Source organism: Mytilus trossulus, chromosome 8 (genome assembly GCF_036588685.1).
Source record: "Mytilus trossulus isolate FHL-02 chromosome 8, PNRI_Mtr1.1.1.hap1, whole genome shotgun sequence".
Classification (NCBI taxonomy): domain Eukaryota; kingdom Metazoa; phylum Mollusca; class Bivalvia; order Mytilida; family Mytilidae; genus Mytilus; species Mytilus trossulus.
In genome coordinates, this window is record NC_086380.1 from 61,330,005 (window position 1) to 61,347,884 (window position 17,880).

At 31.6% G+C, this 17,880-nt stretch overlaps 1 protein-coding gene across 1 annotated transcript; it reads right to left on the reverse strand.

The window, feature by feature from the left end:
• Positions 1 to 4,758: 4,758 nt before the first annotated feature.
• LOC134681226 (NAD(+) hydrolase sarm1-like) lies at positions 4,759 to 16,518 on the reverse strand. The gene is made up of 8 exons (XM_063540747.1): positions 15,228 to 16,518; positions 13,135 to 13,311; positions 12,398 to 12,522; positions 11,583 to 11,818; positions 10,217 to 10,325; positions 9,581 to 9,770; positions 8,552 to 8,673; positions 4,759 to 7,354 (listed from the first exon to the last, which is right to left on the reverse strand). Exons 1-8 carry the CDS (start codon positions 16,500 to 16,502, stop codon positions 7,168 to 7,170), a joined length of 2,421 nt encoding a protein of 806 aa, XP_063396817.1. The 5' UTR covers positions 16,503 to 16,518; the 3' UTR covers positions 4,759 to 7,167.
• Positions 16,519 to 17,880: the final 1,362 nt, after the last annotated feature.

The window sequence follows — 17,880 nt, forward strand, 5'->3', positions numbered from 1 at the left end:
TTTTAACAGTGATTTCAGCCATCAGTCATCATTATTTGACTACAAATTATTTATAAAGTGTTCTTAAATACAATATGTACAAATTTAGTGCCGTCTTAAATTAGTTTATATAATAGGTTCAGAAATTACCATGCGACAACTATATGCAAGATGAATATCACAGTGTGAGTGAAGATACTTTTGAGAAAGAAAACAATTTTTCCGATAAGCTGGAAATTTGTTCCTGCTATTTGATATTGAATGACCTATAATGGTTTACTTTTATAATTGTGACTTGGATGGAGAGTTGTCTCATTGGTACTCATACCACATCTTCTATATATATCTATATACATGTAGGAAATAATGGTTGTGTTTTCTCATGGACTGTGTATAAAACCTTCCTTAAATTTGGTTTCAAGCTTCACATTAGCATTTTACGTGCTGTATTTTACATTCATCGAAAAACTTAACATTGAAAATGGCTAATTAAGTCAAAGTCACTGGACCATGTCCTAGGGAGGCAATGACTCAAAATAATTACTAAGCTGATAGGTATTGACAGAAATGAGACTTCATATAAAATATTGATCTACCATAAAAGCAACCACTAAGTCTTTCTATGACTTTTGTTGCAGGCCAGACAAAAACTAAAGACTGAGCAACACAAACCCCACCAAAAACTGTGGTTGATCTGTGGTGTTCTCCAAAATGTATTGCACACAAATTATTCAGTAAATTAATATTGTTGGCTACTAATAAAATTTCTGATTAGCATTACCATGTTTCTTTAAAAAAACAATAATTCTGCAAAATTTAGATAAAAAAATAGTTCCTTGATTTATTAAGTGGTCTTTGTTGAGCAGCTATGTCACTTTTGGTTCAGAAGTCCTATGATAATTTATATATCACTGTCATTTTGCTTAGTTTCTTTTGTTACCTATTCTGACATTGGACTCCGACTTCTTCAAGACTAAGTTTAACTGTGTATATTGTTGTGTGTTTCTTTATTCTCCATTGGCTAGAGATAAAGGGGGAGGGTTGAGATATCATAAAACATGTTTAACCCTGCCACATTTTGAACCTGTCCCAAGTCGGGAGCCTCTGGCCTCTGATAGTCTTGTATGTATTTTTCTTTAGCCTGCGACTTTTGTTGCAGAAAGCTCGACATAGGGATAGTGTTCTGGCCTCAAGTTACAAAGTTTCTGTCAGACACATGTCCAATGTCCTGGACCTTATTTTCATGGTTCAGTGACTACTTAAATAAAAAGATTTTTTGTAAAGTTATCCTCTATCCTTTAAGCAATAGGTCTTGTATATTTGGTGTATGGAAGGACTGTAAGGTGTACATGTACTACTGGCAGGTGTCATCTGACCTTGACCGTAATTTTTTTAGTTTTGGTACTACCCGGTATATTTGGTGTATGGAAATATTTCATGATCTATATGTCAGTTGCCCAGGTTTTATTTGACCTTGACCTCATTGGCTCATTGCTCAGCGTTAAGTTTTTGTGTTTTGGTCTGTTTTTCTTAAACTAAAGACTATAAGCCATAGGTCAACTATATTTGATGTACGGAAGAATTGTTAGTTGTACATGCCTGCCTGGCATGGTTCATCTGACCTTGACCTCATTTTCATGGTTCATTGATCAATGTTTAGTTTTTTTGGTTAAGTTTATGTGACAGTTGTAATAAAGCTTTATATTTAGGACTATCAACATAATATCAATGATTAGTAAAGAAGGCGAGACATTTCAGCCTGTGCTCTCTTGTTTTAATTTAAGTTCAGTTCTATGTTTTCGAGTTTAAATTGACATTCATTTTCACCACCTAGTTTAGGGATCAGCTAAGGCCTGCTAATGGGTGTGGAATTTTCTCGCTGTATTGAAGACTCATTGGTGGCCTTAGGCTGTTATCTACTCTTTGGTAGGGTTGTTGTCTCTACCATCACCGCATTTCCATTTTCAATTTTATTGTTGGTGTTTAATTCAACTTTAAGAAATATTTGCTGTATCATTGCAATCCATTTTTTTCAATGGAGCAATCCAGAGAAATCAATGAGAACTTACAAATTATAGATTTACTTCTGCCTGGAGCATGCCTGAATAAGGTTATTTCAGAAGAATGAGTTGTGCACATAGAAATTAGTACGTTTATTTTAGAAATACAATAGTCAACAAAACAAAATTAAAATATTACCAGTATATAATATTAAATACATAAAAACAAACAATACATAACAGTGGCATTAGTTAATTATAATAAAGCAATGCTAAGGCTGCAGCCTTTATATTAAAAATTTGCCTATGTAACACAATATATGCATCAAATGTTTTATAATTTTAAGTAAAGGAGTGCCGCCTTTAAAATAAAATTAACCTGTGTACATCTGACTTTATTATTAACATGTTTTTAGAGCCATTAACTAAGGAGTCATCCATATAATTGTCAACCATTTTCCAAAGTGTATAAAACATGTATACACTTTTTCAGAACCCCCCACCCTCCGTCAAAAAGTGTACATCAACCATTTTCATATTTCATGACAAGTATTAATCATTCTTAATAAGAAGAAGATCTTTTCTACTACAGTTTGGTTTAATATAGAAATTAGCATTGCAAAATAAACTGAAACATATTTGACTGTTTTATTTGATGATTAAAAAAAAGTGTACAGTAAAAATGTTGATTTTTTAACCCCCTCCCCCCAAGTGTACACTTTGGAAAATGGTTGACAATTATGGATGACCACTAACAGAGTTCAAATTATACAAGTTACACTGTATTTTTTATGTCTACTGCTAGGTATAGATGAAATTTCTTTAATTTGTATAAAAATATGAATAATTAATTGACTAGTTTTATAATAAATTGAGTATAGATCTTGTATCAAGTACATGTATGATGTATCTAACATCTGAGTATTGTAAAAATAAACCAAACTTAATTAACAAAATAAATCTCTATAATAATAACAAATCAGAACTAATATATTAAATAAACTTAGAAACAATTTTTTTATGGCACAAAAATTAATGAAACCTAAAAAACAACATATGAACTGCCTAAGAAGGTTAAGAAAAGTTTGATTAAACACAAATGTGTACTTGAAACTTTTTAGCAACACCAACATGACCAATTCATGATTTTATTGTTGAGGATATATTACAAATTATTTGAAAGTTAAAAGTTCCATAACTTATTCAAATATTTTCACATTGATGGCGATATCTTTATTTTAGACTAGCACACCAGATTAAAATGAGGCAGCAAAAAAATATCAACGTTTGTTTATTCCAATTGCATGAAATCTTTGTAAGAAATATGCTTTGTCATGCCACTTAGATAAATGATCCTGTATGAAGTCCAACGTAACCATCTACTTAATTCACATAAAGCTATAGTAAATGTAATTTTTAAATTGACATGACATATAAGTTTTACTTAAGGAAACGCTTAATGTTTAAATTTTAAAACAACAGTTTGAAACTGTAGTATCTGCATGCAGATGCTACTAGCGGCTGTAATGACAACGAACCTATAGTTATAACACAGTACTAATACAAACTTTTTTTAATGTTTTTTAATTTTTTAGTTTTTATTGTGTATAACTTATTAATGAAAAGTTTGAAGAGATATTTACAAAGAAAAAGGTCAACCAAGGAAATAAAATAATCTAAAAAAGGGAAATAACTCATGGAATGAATATCTACTACACCGAATTGTGAATTGTGGTCACTACATTGTATTACAAAATTGCAGAATAAAATGAAATATAAGAAAATTGATTAATGTTGCAAATGTTAACTTCTGATGATTTCAAAATGGCAAGATATAGATTGCAGGTGGTTTATACTAGTGATTTTCCAAATTAACTGTCGAACTAAATTTTTCAATGAATAATCTGATATTCAAGAATAAAATTTTTGTAAAGGAAGAACATGTTAAAATCATTGCTAAAATAGTTAAACAAACCATGCCTACATATTTACATGAACACTAATAACTACATGTATATATCTTACATTCTTTCATATATTAGAAATAATATCTAACAATTGTTCAATAACATTGCAAAATTTGATTACAAATCTAAGAATACAGCCAAAAGGGCTGAAAACTTAAAAAAACAAATCCAAAATGGCAGCCAAAAGGGCTGATGGGTTAAAAATATCATTCTAACAAAAATATCACACACTATACAATAAATAATATCACAAACTGCTATAACATTATATATAATTTAGCTAGGGTTAAGCCCCCTTTTTACCATGCAACTGATGCAGGGGTCAGACAAAAGCCTCCTTAACTTAGTAACTTGTATCTCTTCTAATCTACTACATGTATTGCACTATTTTCTTTTTATCTTTTCCCATAGATAGTTTTCCATTTAACTATCTATCTCAAGCATTTCTTCCCCACATGCCATTTATAATATATCATCTATATTCCCTCATTTCATATTTGACAATACTATACTTAACCTACCGTATGCAGGGTTATTTTCTTGAGTGTAAATTTTCCCTTATTTTCCAAGATAGAAAAATATTGCCAAAATAAATTTCCCCAATTTAAAAGAGTACATGCAAAGGTTTTGATAAAAGTTTTGAATCCACATAATAATAACAGCCAAAATATTTTGTATATCTTATTCAATGATATTCATGTATTTGTAAATGGAACATGAAAAACTATGGATTAATATATTTACTATGTCATCAATCTTTATGACGTATGAAAAATTGCAAAAAATATAATGCAGAAAAAATTTCATGAGTGATGTTCTTTGTTTAATTTTTGCAATCACATTAATAAGACTTTTTGCCGGTGGTTAAGAATTTCTAATAATAAATGTGTGCATAAATTTCTGAATTTACAGAATCACAGTTGTGTCTTCATATTTTGCTTTCTTTTTCTAAATGTGAAACTATTCCAATGCGTTAGAAAATTTACATAGACATGTAAATATGTATTGTCTTTTGACTTCTTTCTAATAAATATTAATGCATACTATTCGTTATATTTTAAAACAACTGCTGTTTAAACCAGACATGGGAAATAACTCTTTAGAAATAAAATGAGGGAATAATTATACAATGTTACAATATCACTTCTTCTCAGAATAAAAACATATAATTACAAACAAATATTTTTTAAACACAATATTTTCGTTTTTATTTACCCTGTTTAATAATTACTGAGATTTCTCAGAAATAAGGCTTCAATAATATTACATCAAATTGCCAATATAAGGCCTTAATAAATAAACCCTTCTCTTTCAGGAATAATCTTCGAATAAGGACGAGACAGATGACCCTCTTTATAATATAATTCTGACAAAAACTATATCCTTTATCAATGGAAAAAATAACTTATTCTCAGGCTTAAGGATGTACTTAGGTGAGGTTTTGGAATAAGTGTCAAATGTTCGGACTCCTTGGTGTTTTTCCATACAATACAAGGTAAAATATTCTGTCCTATAACAACTATTTATCTTTTAACATGCGACTTTTAAATAGCTCATAAAAGGTCATTTGACAAAATATTAGCAGATTCTTGATTTTCTTTCTTTCGATTTGAGACCCAAATAATACCAATGAAAATATAAGGTAAAAGTCGAGTCAGTCTTTTCCAGCCATATTTTATAAATTAAATATCTTGAAAATGTGCTCCATGTAATTTTTTCCTGGTTCCCTGCCCTACCCGTTTTCATTTTTGGGTACCATCATAGTTAATATTGTATCAAAATCTTCTACATAATATATACCTTTTATGTAACAAAAGAAACTTAATTATAAATCTAAAATTCATGTCCTTTTAAATTTCAGAAATTAAAAGGTTCAAAAGGTATTGCCTATTCTTTGTGAAAAGGAGCAATAAAAAACAATACATTTCTTCAATAGTCTATACAGTTCTTTACAAGTACATGTATCATAAAAGAACTGGACAGAAAAAATTAACAATGAATTACTTCATTTTTTTGTGGGTACTTAATTTTATGGATCAGGGAAACCTTGCATTTTTGTAAAAATATGTTAGTTGTTTTTACAAAATCTGAATTTATTCCCATTGAAAATAAGTAATTCATTTCAACATTTAAATTTAGGTTTTCCATTACCCTAAAATCCACAAAAATTGGTTGCAACAAATAATAATAAATCCACATTATACAAATGAACACATGGAATGTTATGAGTATATATCTATAAAGCATTCATACCATCAAGATTTCTTTAAAAAAACTTTTAACGTAATGGAAGTTGTTATGTCAAAAATATAAAATGTATGTGTCTCAGTCAAAATTTCAAATATAAATCTAAAAGATGAAAGGCACATAAAATTCCTAACTGAAACCTTTTATAAACTCAATTGCTTAAGGACTTACAATATAGAACCAATTTGCTGGAAATAAATAGGAAGTATCTCTGCTCGAAAATTTTGTTATAGTTGTTATTAGCTAATATTTCTGAATTTTTTTGGATTACCAGGATGGTATATAGAAATTATGGGAAGAATGCTGCAATAACAATTGAGTTTTCAAGATAATCATATAAACAGATTCAATTTCCATGCATTCCAAATTAATTGCTCATTTAACTGCATCTTAAGCATGAAGTCAGTTATCTGTTTAGCCACCCTTATCGAGTGAAAACGGCCAAATGTACATATTTTGTCACAGGTAAAAATATCTCCATTGACAATAATCTTTAAATCACAATAGGTGAAATATTAAAAGACACTAGACACATTAAATACAATTGCAAGTTAGGAGATTCACATACATATAAGGTAGGGAGAATTTGAGAAAACAATTATCTGATGTACAAGAGCCGGGACAAGCTATAATTTGGTGTAAGATTTACTTACATATTAAGTAGGAAGAATTCAGAAAAAACAATAGTCTGATGAATAAGAGCGGGGACAAGCTACAATTGGAGGTTGGGAGATTCATATACATATGAAATAGGGAGAATTTGGACAAACAACTCTCTGAGGTGTTAGAACTAGGATAAGCTACACAACTGGGGGTTACGAGATTCATACACATATAACTTGAGGAGAATTTGAACAAAAAAATCTCCAAGATGTGAGAGACGGGACAAGATACAATTTAAGGTTAGGAGATTCATACACATATTAAGTAGGGAGAATTTGGACAAACAAGACTCTGATTTGTGACATCTGGAACTAGCTACAGTCTGAGTTGGGAGAATTTTCACTAGAACTAGAGCTATATTTGGCTTGGTGCTGTTGTAACAACTCTGAAGATGAGCCCATCTGGAACAATCCTGCTCTTTTACTACTGATGTTGACTTCTCCTCTCAGGAATCTTTCTAACTTCTCCACACAGGCATCCTGATATTCATGTATCCATCTACAGAAAAAGCCAGTCATGAAGTATCAAGTGTCAAAACTTACATATTTCATAATATAAATTGTGCCATGTGTACATCATTTACTTAACAAACATGAGGTAAATACTTTGGATTCATTTATTTTCCAGAGTCCAGGAAAATGTTCATGTTTGTTGATAGTTCATTTTTTGAATACAAGCTCATAGAAAATTTGTTATTTGTTGATCATCTAATTTCGTTGTTCACCTCTATCCACAGAATCCACGATAATTGGTATCAAACAATTAACAATGAATCCACAGTAGGTAAATGTGAATAATTTGATAAAATATTTTATCCTTTTTTGTGTGCATTTATACATGGACATAGATGTCAGACCACACTTATCATAGTGTTAGAAGATTGGTGTAAAGCTTTTTAAAAAACAAGAATGTGTCAATAGAACATGGATTCCCCACTTGCACTATCATTTTCTATGTTTAGTGGACCATGAAATTGGGGTAAAAACTCTAATTTGGCATTTCAAAATTTTAGAAGGATCATATCATAGGGTCAGGATAGGGAACATGTATACTAAGTTTCAAGTTGATTGGAAACCAACTTCATCTATAACTACCTTGACCAAAAACTTTAACCTGAAACATGCACTATCATTTTCTATGTTCAGTTGACCATGAAATTGGGGTCATAACTCTAATTTTGAATTGAAATTAGAAAGATCATATCATAGGGAACATGTGTACTAAGTTTCAAGTTTATTGGACTTGAACTTCATCAAAAACTTCCTTGACCAAAAACTTTAATCTGAAGTGGGAAGAATGGACAGACGAACAGACAGATGGACGCACAGAACAGAAAACATAATTCCCCTCTACTATCTTAGGTGGGGCATAAAAACCCAGATTATTGCAGCTGTATAGTGTATCAAATGATCTTTCTAATGCATTTGACTGCCTGCTTCACAATATCATGCCAGATAAATTATCGGCATATGGTGTATTCCCTCATTCATTAGCTCTTTTAAAGTCCTATGTATCCAATAGTAAACAACAAATAAAAGTCAACCATGTTCTGAGTGGTTCGGCTGCCATCTATAAAGGCTTACCACAGGGTTCTATACTAGGGCCATTGTTGTTTTACATATTCATAAATGTTCTATTCTATAAAACTTGATACCATTAAACTAAGATAATTGTATCTATAGAGAATCTTCTTACCTTATACCATTAAAGAATGTGATCTGTTTCATATCTTCAGGTAGCTGGTCAGCTGATGGCCAGCGGAAGTTGTCCATAATAGGTATAATATTACACTTACTTTCTAATGCTGCTACTATTTCCTGGAAAATATTTAACAATACGTATAAACAATCTTCTGTATAAACAATTCAAATTTTCTCAAATGGTTGTGGCTTAAGCTTGTTATTTATTACTTCAATAAATACATATTTTTCCTATCCTACTGCAGTGTGATATGAAATAGTGATACCAAAATCTGTGCTAATTTATTTGGCTTATCCAGCATCCTCAGACAATATTACGACAATTCCATTGGCTATTTGATTGGTAATTAATGAATTTCAAAGGTTAAGACGATGTACATTTTGTCCATGTCAACTGACATATGTGATGTCTTCACTAATATATACAAAAACATTCATACTTTTCAACTGAAAATCTTCCTTTTGTCAAATTTTATTACTTTCTGAAACATACGAAATATTTTAAAATGACCAATGTTAAAATTTGACACCAGAACAGGACATATTATGATGTCATACTGGAATGTGCAATAGACTAGTTCCACTATTCAAGCAAAATTTTATTCTTACCCAAAGAGAGTGTTGATCATAAGAGAAATAGGTTTAATAAATTGTGATAAATGGATAATGCTTAACACTCCCAATTTAATTTAAATAGTAATAATTAACTTAAGTTGATATGAAGCAATATTCCCTTATCATGTAACTTCAGTGAAAACAATGTATTCATCCATTTCAAACTGTATAAAAGAGAATAAATTTAATTTTGACAAAAAATAAAATTTAAATTCAAATTAAAGAATCATCATTATCTTGATAATAAGAAGGAAATAGCATTGACATTTTATACACATAAACAAGGTAATCTATTGGTTGCAAGGATTAAAAGGTATCCTAGCTCACTAACGACATAAAACAGATTAGGACTCAAAAAATCAATGTGCTCAAAAGGTTGCACTCGATTTAAAAACTAAAAATACATTACCCTGTGAACCCAGTCATTTTTGTCTTTATCTCCTACACATCTATCGAGAGCATTTGGTGTCAGTACCAGTATAAAATTACGTGATGACCTCACGCTACTCAATAATCCCTCATCAAATTTACCAGCGTTTAATTTCTCTATATCTAAAAATACTGTAAATCCCCTCAGCTGCAGAAATACCTTCAATAAACTGAAAATAAAATGTTTTTGGTTAAAAAACAGAATTCTGCATTCATAAAATATGACGTACAATACAAAGCAGGATTTAGCACTTTTAAAACATTTGAAGTTTAAGTATATGTGTTATGGATACATTTGTCTGTCTGTCCTATTTAAAATGTGATACTAGTACTTTAATGCATAAACAAAAGATACAACATTTCTCCACCAATAACAACTTGCTGCTTTCTTTAAGTAACAAAACTCCATTAATTCCAATTTTTGTAAGCTTATCAAGACAACCTTTGTGCCAACCTCGGTCGAAGGATCAACTTATTTTACAGAAAATTACCATAACCCCTTTTACTGCATGAGAGTTAATGTGGCTACAGATCAAAGGAATCTATGACTGATTAAATTAGGCTCTGAAGCATAAGTGATATCAAGATTAAGGAGCACATGTTTGAATAACTTTACCTTGCTAACATGGACCCATTTACCCTTCTGTAACTTATAAAAACATCCGTCACTTTGCGCCCATCAATAATATCTCCACTGTCACTTTCCGTCTTTTGTTCCTCTGAAACTGTTTATTAAAACATCTTTATTAAATTGTTAACACAAATAATTGATTTCGATCTGTTTCATGCATGTATTCCCATGTATTTCCTTGACTGCTGTGATATTTTCTCTTCTCACGAGTTTACCCCAGGCCTTGATGGCATAAAACTTTGCTCAGTGCTCGGAGCACAAAAATCATGCTCGAAACATGAATCCAGCAATTTGGTTGGTTGATTTTCGAGTCTGAGTACAAAAATCATGCTCGAAAGTTTTATGACCGTGAGGCCAGGATTTTGGTAAGGTACTTTCTTTACTCAAATCTTTATTTCTCTGTTGTGTTTTAAGGAGGATTACATGTCTTTTTTTGTTTAACCATGGTTTTATTGTTCTTTTTTCAACAAATGTTTTTTTATTGCCTCCATAATCAGTCAGGGGTGCTACTTTAACAAGTGATTTCAGTATCACCTAATTGAGTTTTTAGTACATTAAAAAAAAAGAAAATAACAACATTTGACACATAATGTTTTGAATTCTCTCTCAGTCGAAAATGATAGTAACCATTTTTCTTGAATTTCAGCTCAAGATTCTTAATATTTGCAGGGAATTTTCTTTATGGTTTTCATGGATCAAAAAAACAAATTGAAATACTCAATGTTGGTCACTTTGATTATCAAAAAAGCTGTCCTCTCCAACAACAACAAAATTGATATCAGTAAAAAATAAATAAATCCACATTATCGCTATTTTGTGCATTTTTCCTTGGATAATTTTTTGTGATAATTTTTCATATCATTCTACTCAACAGAATAAACAGAATATCATTGGTCATCTCAACTCGATTGTCAGGCTCAATCGAGAAAACTAATCTCGGTGAGATGATCAATGATAATCTATAAGTATAGAAGAAAGCTTAAAAACAAATGATCCCTGTTCAATTAATTGTCGAAAAGGTTGTAAATTCATGAATCATTTACACAAGGGATTTGCTATGCATGCATTGACCTGCATTTCAGGGATCTAAAAACTAAACAGTTGAACTTTGACCCTGGTATCTAAAATGAAGCTGTATAAACATAAACGCCTCCGGGTGCAGGATTTTATCGCTGCATTGAAGACCCATTGGTGACCTTCAGCTGTTGTCTACTCTATGGTCTGGGTTGTTGTCTCTTTTTGCCCATTTCCATTCTCAATTTTATGATTAAGCCCTATCTGCATACCGCTAATTTTCTGTAATATTTTACTACTTTATATGCCACCATAGATGCCACAATCATTGCCTTACCTCTAATTTTCTGTAATATTTTACTCCTATGTATGCCACTAGTGATGCCACAATCATTGGCCAGCTGTTCCTCCGTTAGGTCAGGTAGATAAAGCATGTCTACACCAGCCTGTAACATGGAGTAGGTGTATTGGCTGAACTCTGACCCCAACTCCATCAAAAAATCGTCCAGTTTGGTTGGATCTGAGGACGCATAGTCTGCTGTTATCTTAAGTCTCTTTAATTCTCTCATAAATCTGTCAAAATATAATGCAAATTAAAATTGTTTATATATATTTTAGGATATAAAATACTTGCAAACACTAGACAAAAAATTCAAACTCAAATTGTATTTATTTACTTGTTCATGACCATTTTTTTTAGTGGTCCTCTTTCTCTCAATATATAGCAGTGTAGTGTTCCAGAACTGATTTTTAATCTCCTTTTTATATTTTTAACCATTTTCTGTTAATGTAAAAATATACCCAAATTAATTTGTTGCCATTTTCTGTTACTGATTGATTAATTGTTAGTGGTTTAATGCCACTTTTAGTGCTACTTTTGGGCTATTTGTGGCTTCCAGTTTTTTTTTGTTTTGAGGAAGCTAGAGTGCCCAAAGACAACCCCTAACCTTTGATAGGGAAACAAGACAACCCTAGTCATTTAAGAATGGGGTCGAGAGAACCCACATGAGCAGGGTTTTGAACTCACAACCTCAGTGTTGACTAACTAGTGATAACAGAAGTAACTACTTAGACCAATCCGCCACCTGATAATGTGGATAACACTTAAATAAAATATTTTCTGTCATGTCTGTTAACAAAACAATCATATACCTTTTGTGTGCTATTCTACATTTCATATGCAGACTGCCTGATAAGTCGTCTTCTGTTAATGTTAACAGCAGGTCGCCATCTACTTTACATCTCTCAAAATTAACAGCAAATTCCTCAAAGCCATTCTGTAGATAAAAATGTTAGTAAATTTGAAATTTGAAAAAAATCGTGAAATAAATAGCCTTGGGGACATGATTAACATTTAAAGGAGATTATAAACAAAAAATTGAGAGAACTTACAGTTTGTTAAACAAAAATAAGTTCTTTATCTTCATGATATTTAGTATAATTCATGTAATTATGATCATGAAAGTGTTATAACGTTTTCATAATAATGGTCTATACTAGTTAATCTGTGAATTAAAAAAATAATGTGTGCATTTAACATTTATTGCAAATCAGTGAAATCACTGATTAATGGAAAAATGTGAAATACAATTAATGAGATTGCAAACCTTTTGTGAAAGAAAACTTTCTACTGAAATTAGGAATGGGAGTTTTGATTATCATGATTATTGCAAACCTGATTTTAATACAATTTTGCATTTATAAAAAAACAGCATAGTATCTATATTTACATTGCATTTTTTATGTTGAAGGCAGAGTTTTTAATGACACAATTAATACATGTATAAATTGAATGGTTCTGAAAATTTGTATAAAATTCAAAAACACGAGTTGCAAACATCCTTAACCTCTATACATGTCATATATATGCGCTGGAGTTATGAACCTACCTGTGATACCCAGAACTTCACATCTTCAACAGTCCACACAGGAACTTGTGCAGTCAGTTTGTGCGGTAGATTCTCTCCAATAATTCTTAGAGCTTCACAAGCTAATTTGGAGGTTGTAGCATTTGGACTACTAGCTAATCTTTTTAATGGACGTATAGCTCCTACTTCATAAAATACCTGGAAAAAAACATTATTAAAAATTATTGGTTCATAATTCAATTAGAATTCAAAATTCTAACAATGAATCTAATGTTACTGTGAATTAAGTATTCATGTTGAAGACCCATTGGTGGCCTTGGGCTTTTCTCTGCTCTTTGGTTGAGTTGTTATCTCTTTGACACATTCCCCATTTCCATTACTGTGGATTCATCATTATTCGTTGGATACCAATTTTCATGGATTTCGTGGGCACAGTCAAACCAAGAAATTAAATATTCAACGAATTACAATTTTTCTATAGGTTTGTATGCAGACTTCAGCAAAACCACGAAATTAAATATCCACGAATATGCAAGTTTTTCTTAATCCATGAAAATTGGTACCCACGAACATAAATGAATCCACAGTATCAAATTTTTCATTGGTGAGGTACCAATGTTGGTGTATTTTGTGGAGATGGGTTAACTATAAATTTAAATGTTCATGTATTTTCTAGGGTCTTAACACATTTTTTCCTAAGATGAGAGATTTGATTTAAATCCAACTGATTTGAATGAAGATCAAAGTTTGAAATATTGATGAAGTTATTTATATTCATCTTATTTTCCAACTAGCATGACTAGCTATAAAGTCTTGTTAATAAATGCAAAAGGATATCAATATATCTCATGTATCTGTTGACCTATTTCAAGTTAGAAAATCTCTATGCAAGCATGGCAAAGTTTTAAACTGTTTGAAAATTGAGTTGATATAAGAACCCTACAAAACAGTCCAAACTGCATCTTTATCTTGAATTTGAATCAATAAAAAAAAATTGAGAATGGAAATGGGGAATGTGTCAACTCTTTAGGGTTATTACAGGAAAATAACATACATTTGTTATTGTGGACTAAAAAATTAAAGAACTGTGATAACATATGTATGTTACATGTTTCAAAGGGACAATATACTTCATAAGTTAAGTTAAAATTTATACAAGTTCTATTGATATTACTATTGTCTTTAATTATACTTAACTATTGAAAGATGTAACAGTTCATAGTATTCCAATTTTGAATAGTACACCTATATGTTATTACAGAAAAAATATGCCTGTAATAACTAAAGAGTGTTATCACAGCTTCTCTATATCACTTCAAAGCTTTTGCTCAGACATAAATCATGCTTAATTACAATGTATTTCGATTTATTGTAAGAAATAATGACCAGAGCATGTAATGAGGTTCTGCGCAAGTTTCTCAGTAATTCCCAAGTGTCTTATATAATGAGTTACATTCCTTTAATAACTAAGCCTTGTTATTACAGCTAAGTTAATTTCTAAATAGCCTTGTCTCATTGATTAACCATGATTACTGTGGATTCATTAATATTCGTTGGATACCAATTTTCATGGATTTCGTTGGTACAGGAGAACCACGAAATCAAATGATCAACGAAATACAAATTTCTGAAGGAATGTATGCAGACTTTGCCAAAACCACGAAATTAAGTATCCACGAATATACAAGTTTTCTTCAAACCACGAAAATTGGTACCCACGAAAATAAATGAATCCACAGTAATCAAAAATGTATTAATTCCATTTAAAAATTAATTATCAAGGCTATGCATTTAGTTTCTGCGCAAAGTCTCAAGAGTTCCCTAGAGTCCACTTTAGATTAGATAATTTTACAAATAACAAACATATGTTATTACAGATTTAGAAAATTTAAGGAAAAGTAATCTGTTATAACACACACAAGTTATTTTCTGTAATAACCCTATAGAGTTATATCTCTGACATGGTCTGACAAAGAGACAACAACCCAACCATAGAAAAAACAACAGCAGAAGGTCACCCAATCAAAGACTAATTCATGTACATAACATGACATGAGGTCGATTTCTATTCAACACAGTTCATATTATATACATGATATATATACATTACTTACTTCTGTCTTTTTCTGGAGAGATTTAATTCCTGCCTCCATTGCAAAATGAAATGCTGCTAATGCTTCAGATTCCTCCCTTTTACTGGATAATAAGGGAACCAGACGTTTCAACCATCCTCTGGATCTACCATGACGATGAGACAGGTCCATCCTCCCAAACTCACTGGGAGAGTGACTAGCAATGAATGGAAGAACCAGATCTAGGGTACCAGATTGTAATACAGCAGATTCAATTTCTTTATTGGCAACCAGTACAGAAATTGCTAAGCAGGCATAATATCTTACACTATCATCATCATTAAATGCCAGAGGGAAGAGCCATTCTGGGACTTTGTGTTTTGCCATCTCTTCTTGGTTTTCAGGGCCACCATACAAAGCCATATTTGACAAACCAATTGCACAGTGACGTAATGTCAGACGATCATTACTTCTACACCAATAAAGTAAAACATCAAGTCCCCCCAGGACAGTCAACTTTCTACAAGTTTCTTCCGATGTCTTGAAGAGACTCTCCAATATTCCCGTACAAAATCTGGCCATATCAAACTCTCCCTTAGCATCAACGGTCATTTTAACCACTATTTCTAGTCCATAGTGTGCTACTCTTTGTCGATTTCTTGTGGTTAAAATTTTGTCAAGTAATCTTCCCGAAGTCTTCATCAGTTCTTTGTTTTGAGAGGCACAGTTTCCTATCACAATGTCTAGGGCGTGTTCTTCACGAAGAGTGTCACATAAGCTATATGCTACATCCCTACCATAAGTGGGAATGGCCCAAGCTTGTTCCACTAATAAACTGATGTCACGTAATGCTTGGATGAGTGAATCACCTGCACATTGTTTGATGACCTCAATTTTGACCTTAAGTTGACCTATAAGATGTTGTAGACTGGAACACCAATCAGAGTTCTCTGTTGCAGGTTGATCCTCAGATTCTGAGTGTTTCAATGTGTAATTGTTCAAATCTTCATTTCCTGATAAAAATACACATTTTTCATTTCCATTCTTAAGATGATCCTGATCTATATTGTTGACGAGACGTTGTTCTGAATTTTCTGGTTGCGACAGATCCAAATAAACTTTAGAACATTCCGATACATTATGATGTGGTGACTCCTGATTTTTCTCTGTCATCTCCTCCTCATCCTCTATGTCATGGAGAAGTGTTCTGGCCGATTGTGATCTTTCTAGAGCTTTATACGGATCAGTTGGAAGTCCAGAGAACTTAGCCTCTGACTGAATCCTTCTTACAGTCACTTTGCCTTCCAGATTCTCCATAATGAAGATTTAATCTGAAAAAAAAATATAGTGAAAATTGAGAAAATTTTGCTTCCATAATTAGATAGTCAGTGATAGTACTGCATGTACTATGGATTAATTATTTTTCGTTGAATACCAATTTTCGTGTATCTTGTTGGTAGAGGGGATCCATGAAATCATACCTGCCAACTTTTCAAAATCCCCAGGGGGGGGTTTACATGCAAGATGGCTTGTCCAGTCCTAAAAAAACTTCAAGGGGGGCTTCAAATGTATCTTAATGTTGTTTTTTGGCTTCTTCATAGTTTTTAAAGCCTAAAGCCCTTGTAAATTAACTTTTTTGTTTAAAATTGTGGAAAAAAAATGCTATTTTAACATTTCTATTTAAGAGCTTTCATGGGGGAAATCCCCCCCAAATAGTGGCAGCTGGCATGATGAAATTGAATGATCAACCATAAGCAAATTTTCTATAGGCTAGTATTCAGACTTTGTACTTTAACCTATAATGGTTTACTTTTTAAATTGTTATTTGGATGGAGAGTTGTCTCATTGGCACTCACACCACATCTTCCTATATCTATTTGGCAAAACCACAAAATTATAGACATCAAGGAATATCATCAATATGTAAGTTTTCCAAAATCCATGAAAATTGGTGCCCGGTAAAAGAAATGAATCTAGATCTACAGTATTGCAATTGTTTAATAAAGTACAAAAATATCAAGAATACAAAATCAATCATTTCTATTTTACGAAGTGCTGCATGAAATTAAGATGATTAACAATGATTTACATCATCATGATGGTTAATGATACCAAAATCTTTAACACACAAGATTTTATTTTTGTTGCCATGTTTTCTGTTGCACTTTTTAGCCCACCCTGCTGTTGTAGTTACTGCATATCTTGTCGTTGTTAACTTCTGATAGCCGATTAGCGGTCACCTTCTGGAAAAATAGTAACAGATTTTCTGAAAACAGCTAATTTTCAAATCAATCTGGAAGGGACATAATCATATAATAAATTGTTGCATTTATGATATTTCAAATATTTACAAATTGAGTAATTACCACATGTTTCTACAATTTTTCAATCTGTTTTGTTTAAATGGAAATTTAAGGTTTAGCAGGACAAAAAATGCAATATTTCATGGAAAGGAAAATACCAAAATTTAAACTTTCCAAATAGCACAACTTTATTTGTAAATACATGAAATATATATGCATGACATGATATGAGGAATTACAATACAGTTCCACACTTTTTTTTATCATGAACTAGTATTTATTTATTGTATCTATTCCTGAACTCCCCTGTGCATTTAAATTACTTGGGCATGATCAGTTAAAAATGTATGCGTGAAATCACCAAAGTCATGTGATAGTTGGATATATATGTA

Bases quoted from the DNA above. Each gene is read 5' to 3' on its own strand.
- LOC134681226 (XM_063540747.1), bottom strand. From the start codon at position 16,502: ATGGAGAATCTGGAAGGCAAAGTGACTGTAAGAAGGATTCAGTCAGAG. The intron at 13,312-15,227 runs GTAAGTAATGTA...GTTTTTTTCCAG, and splicing joins CTCTCCAGAAAAAGACAGAA to GTATTTTATGAAGTAGGAGC. The intron at 11,819-12,397 runs GTATATGATTGT...ATATTTTGACAG, and splicing joins TGTAGAATAGCACACAAAAG to ATTTATGAGAGAATTAAAGA.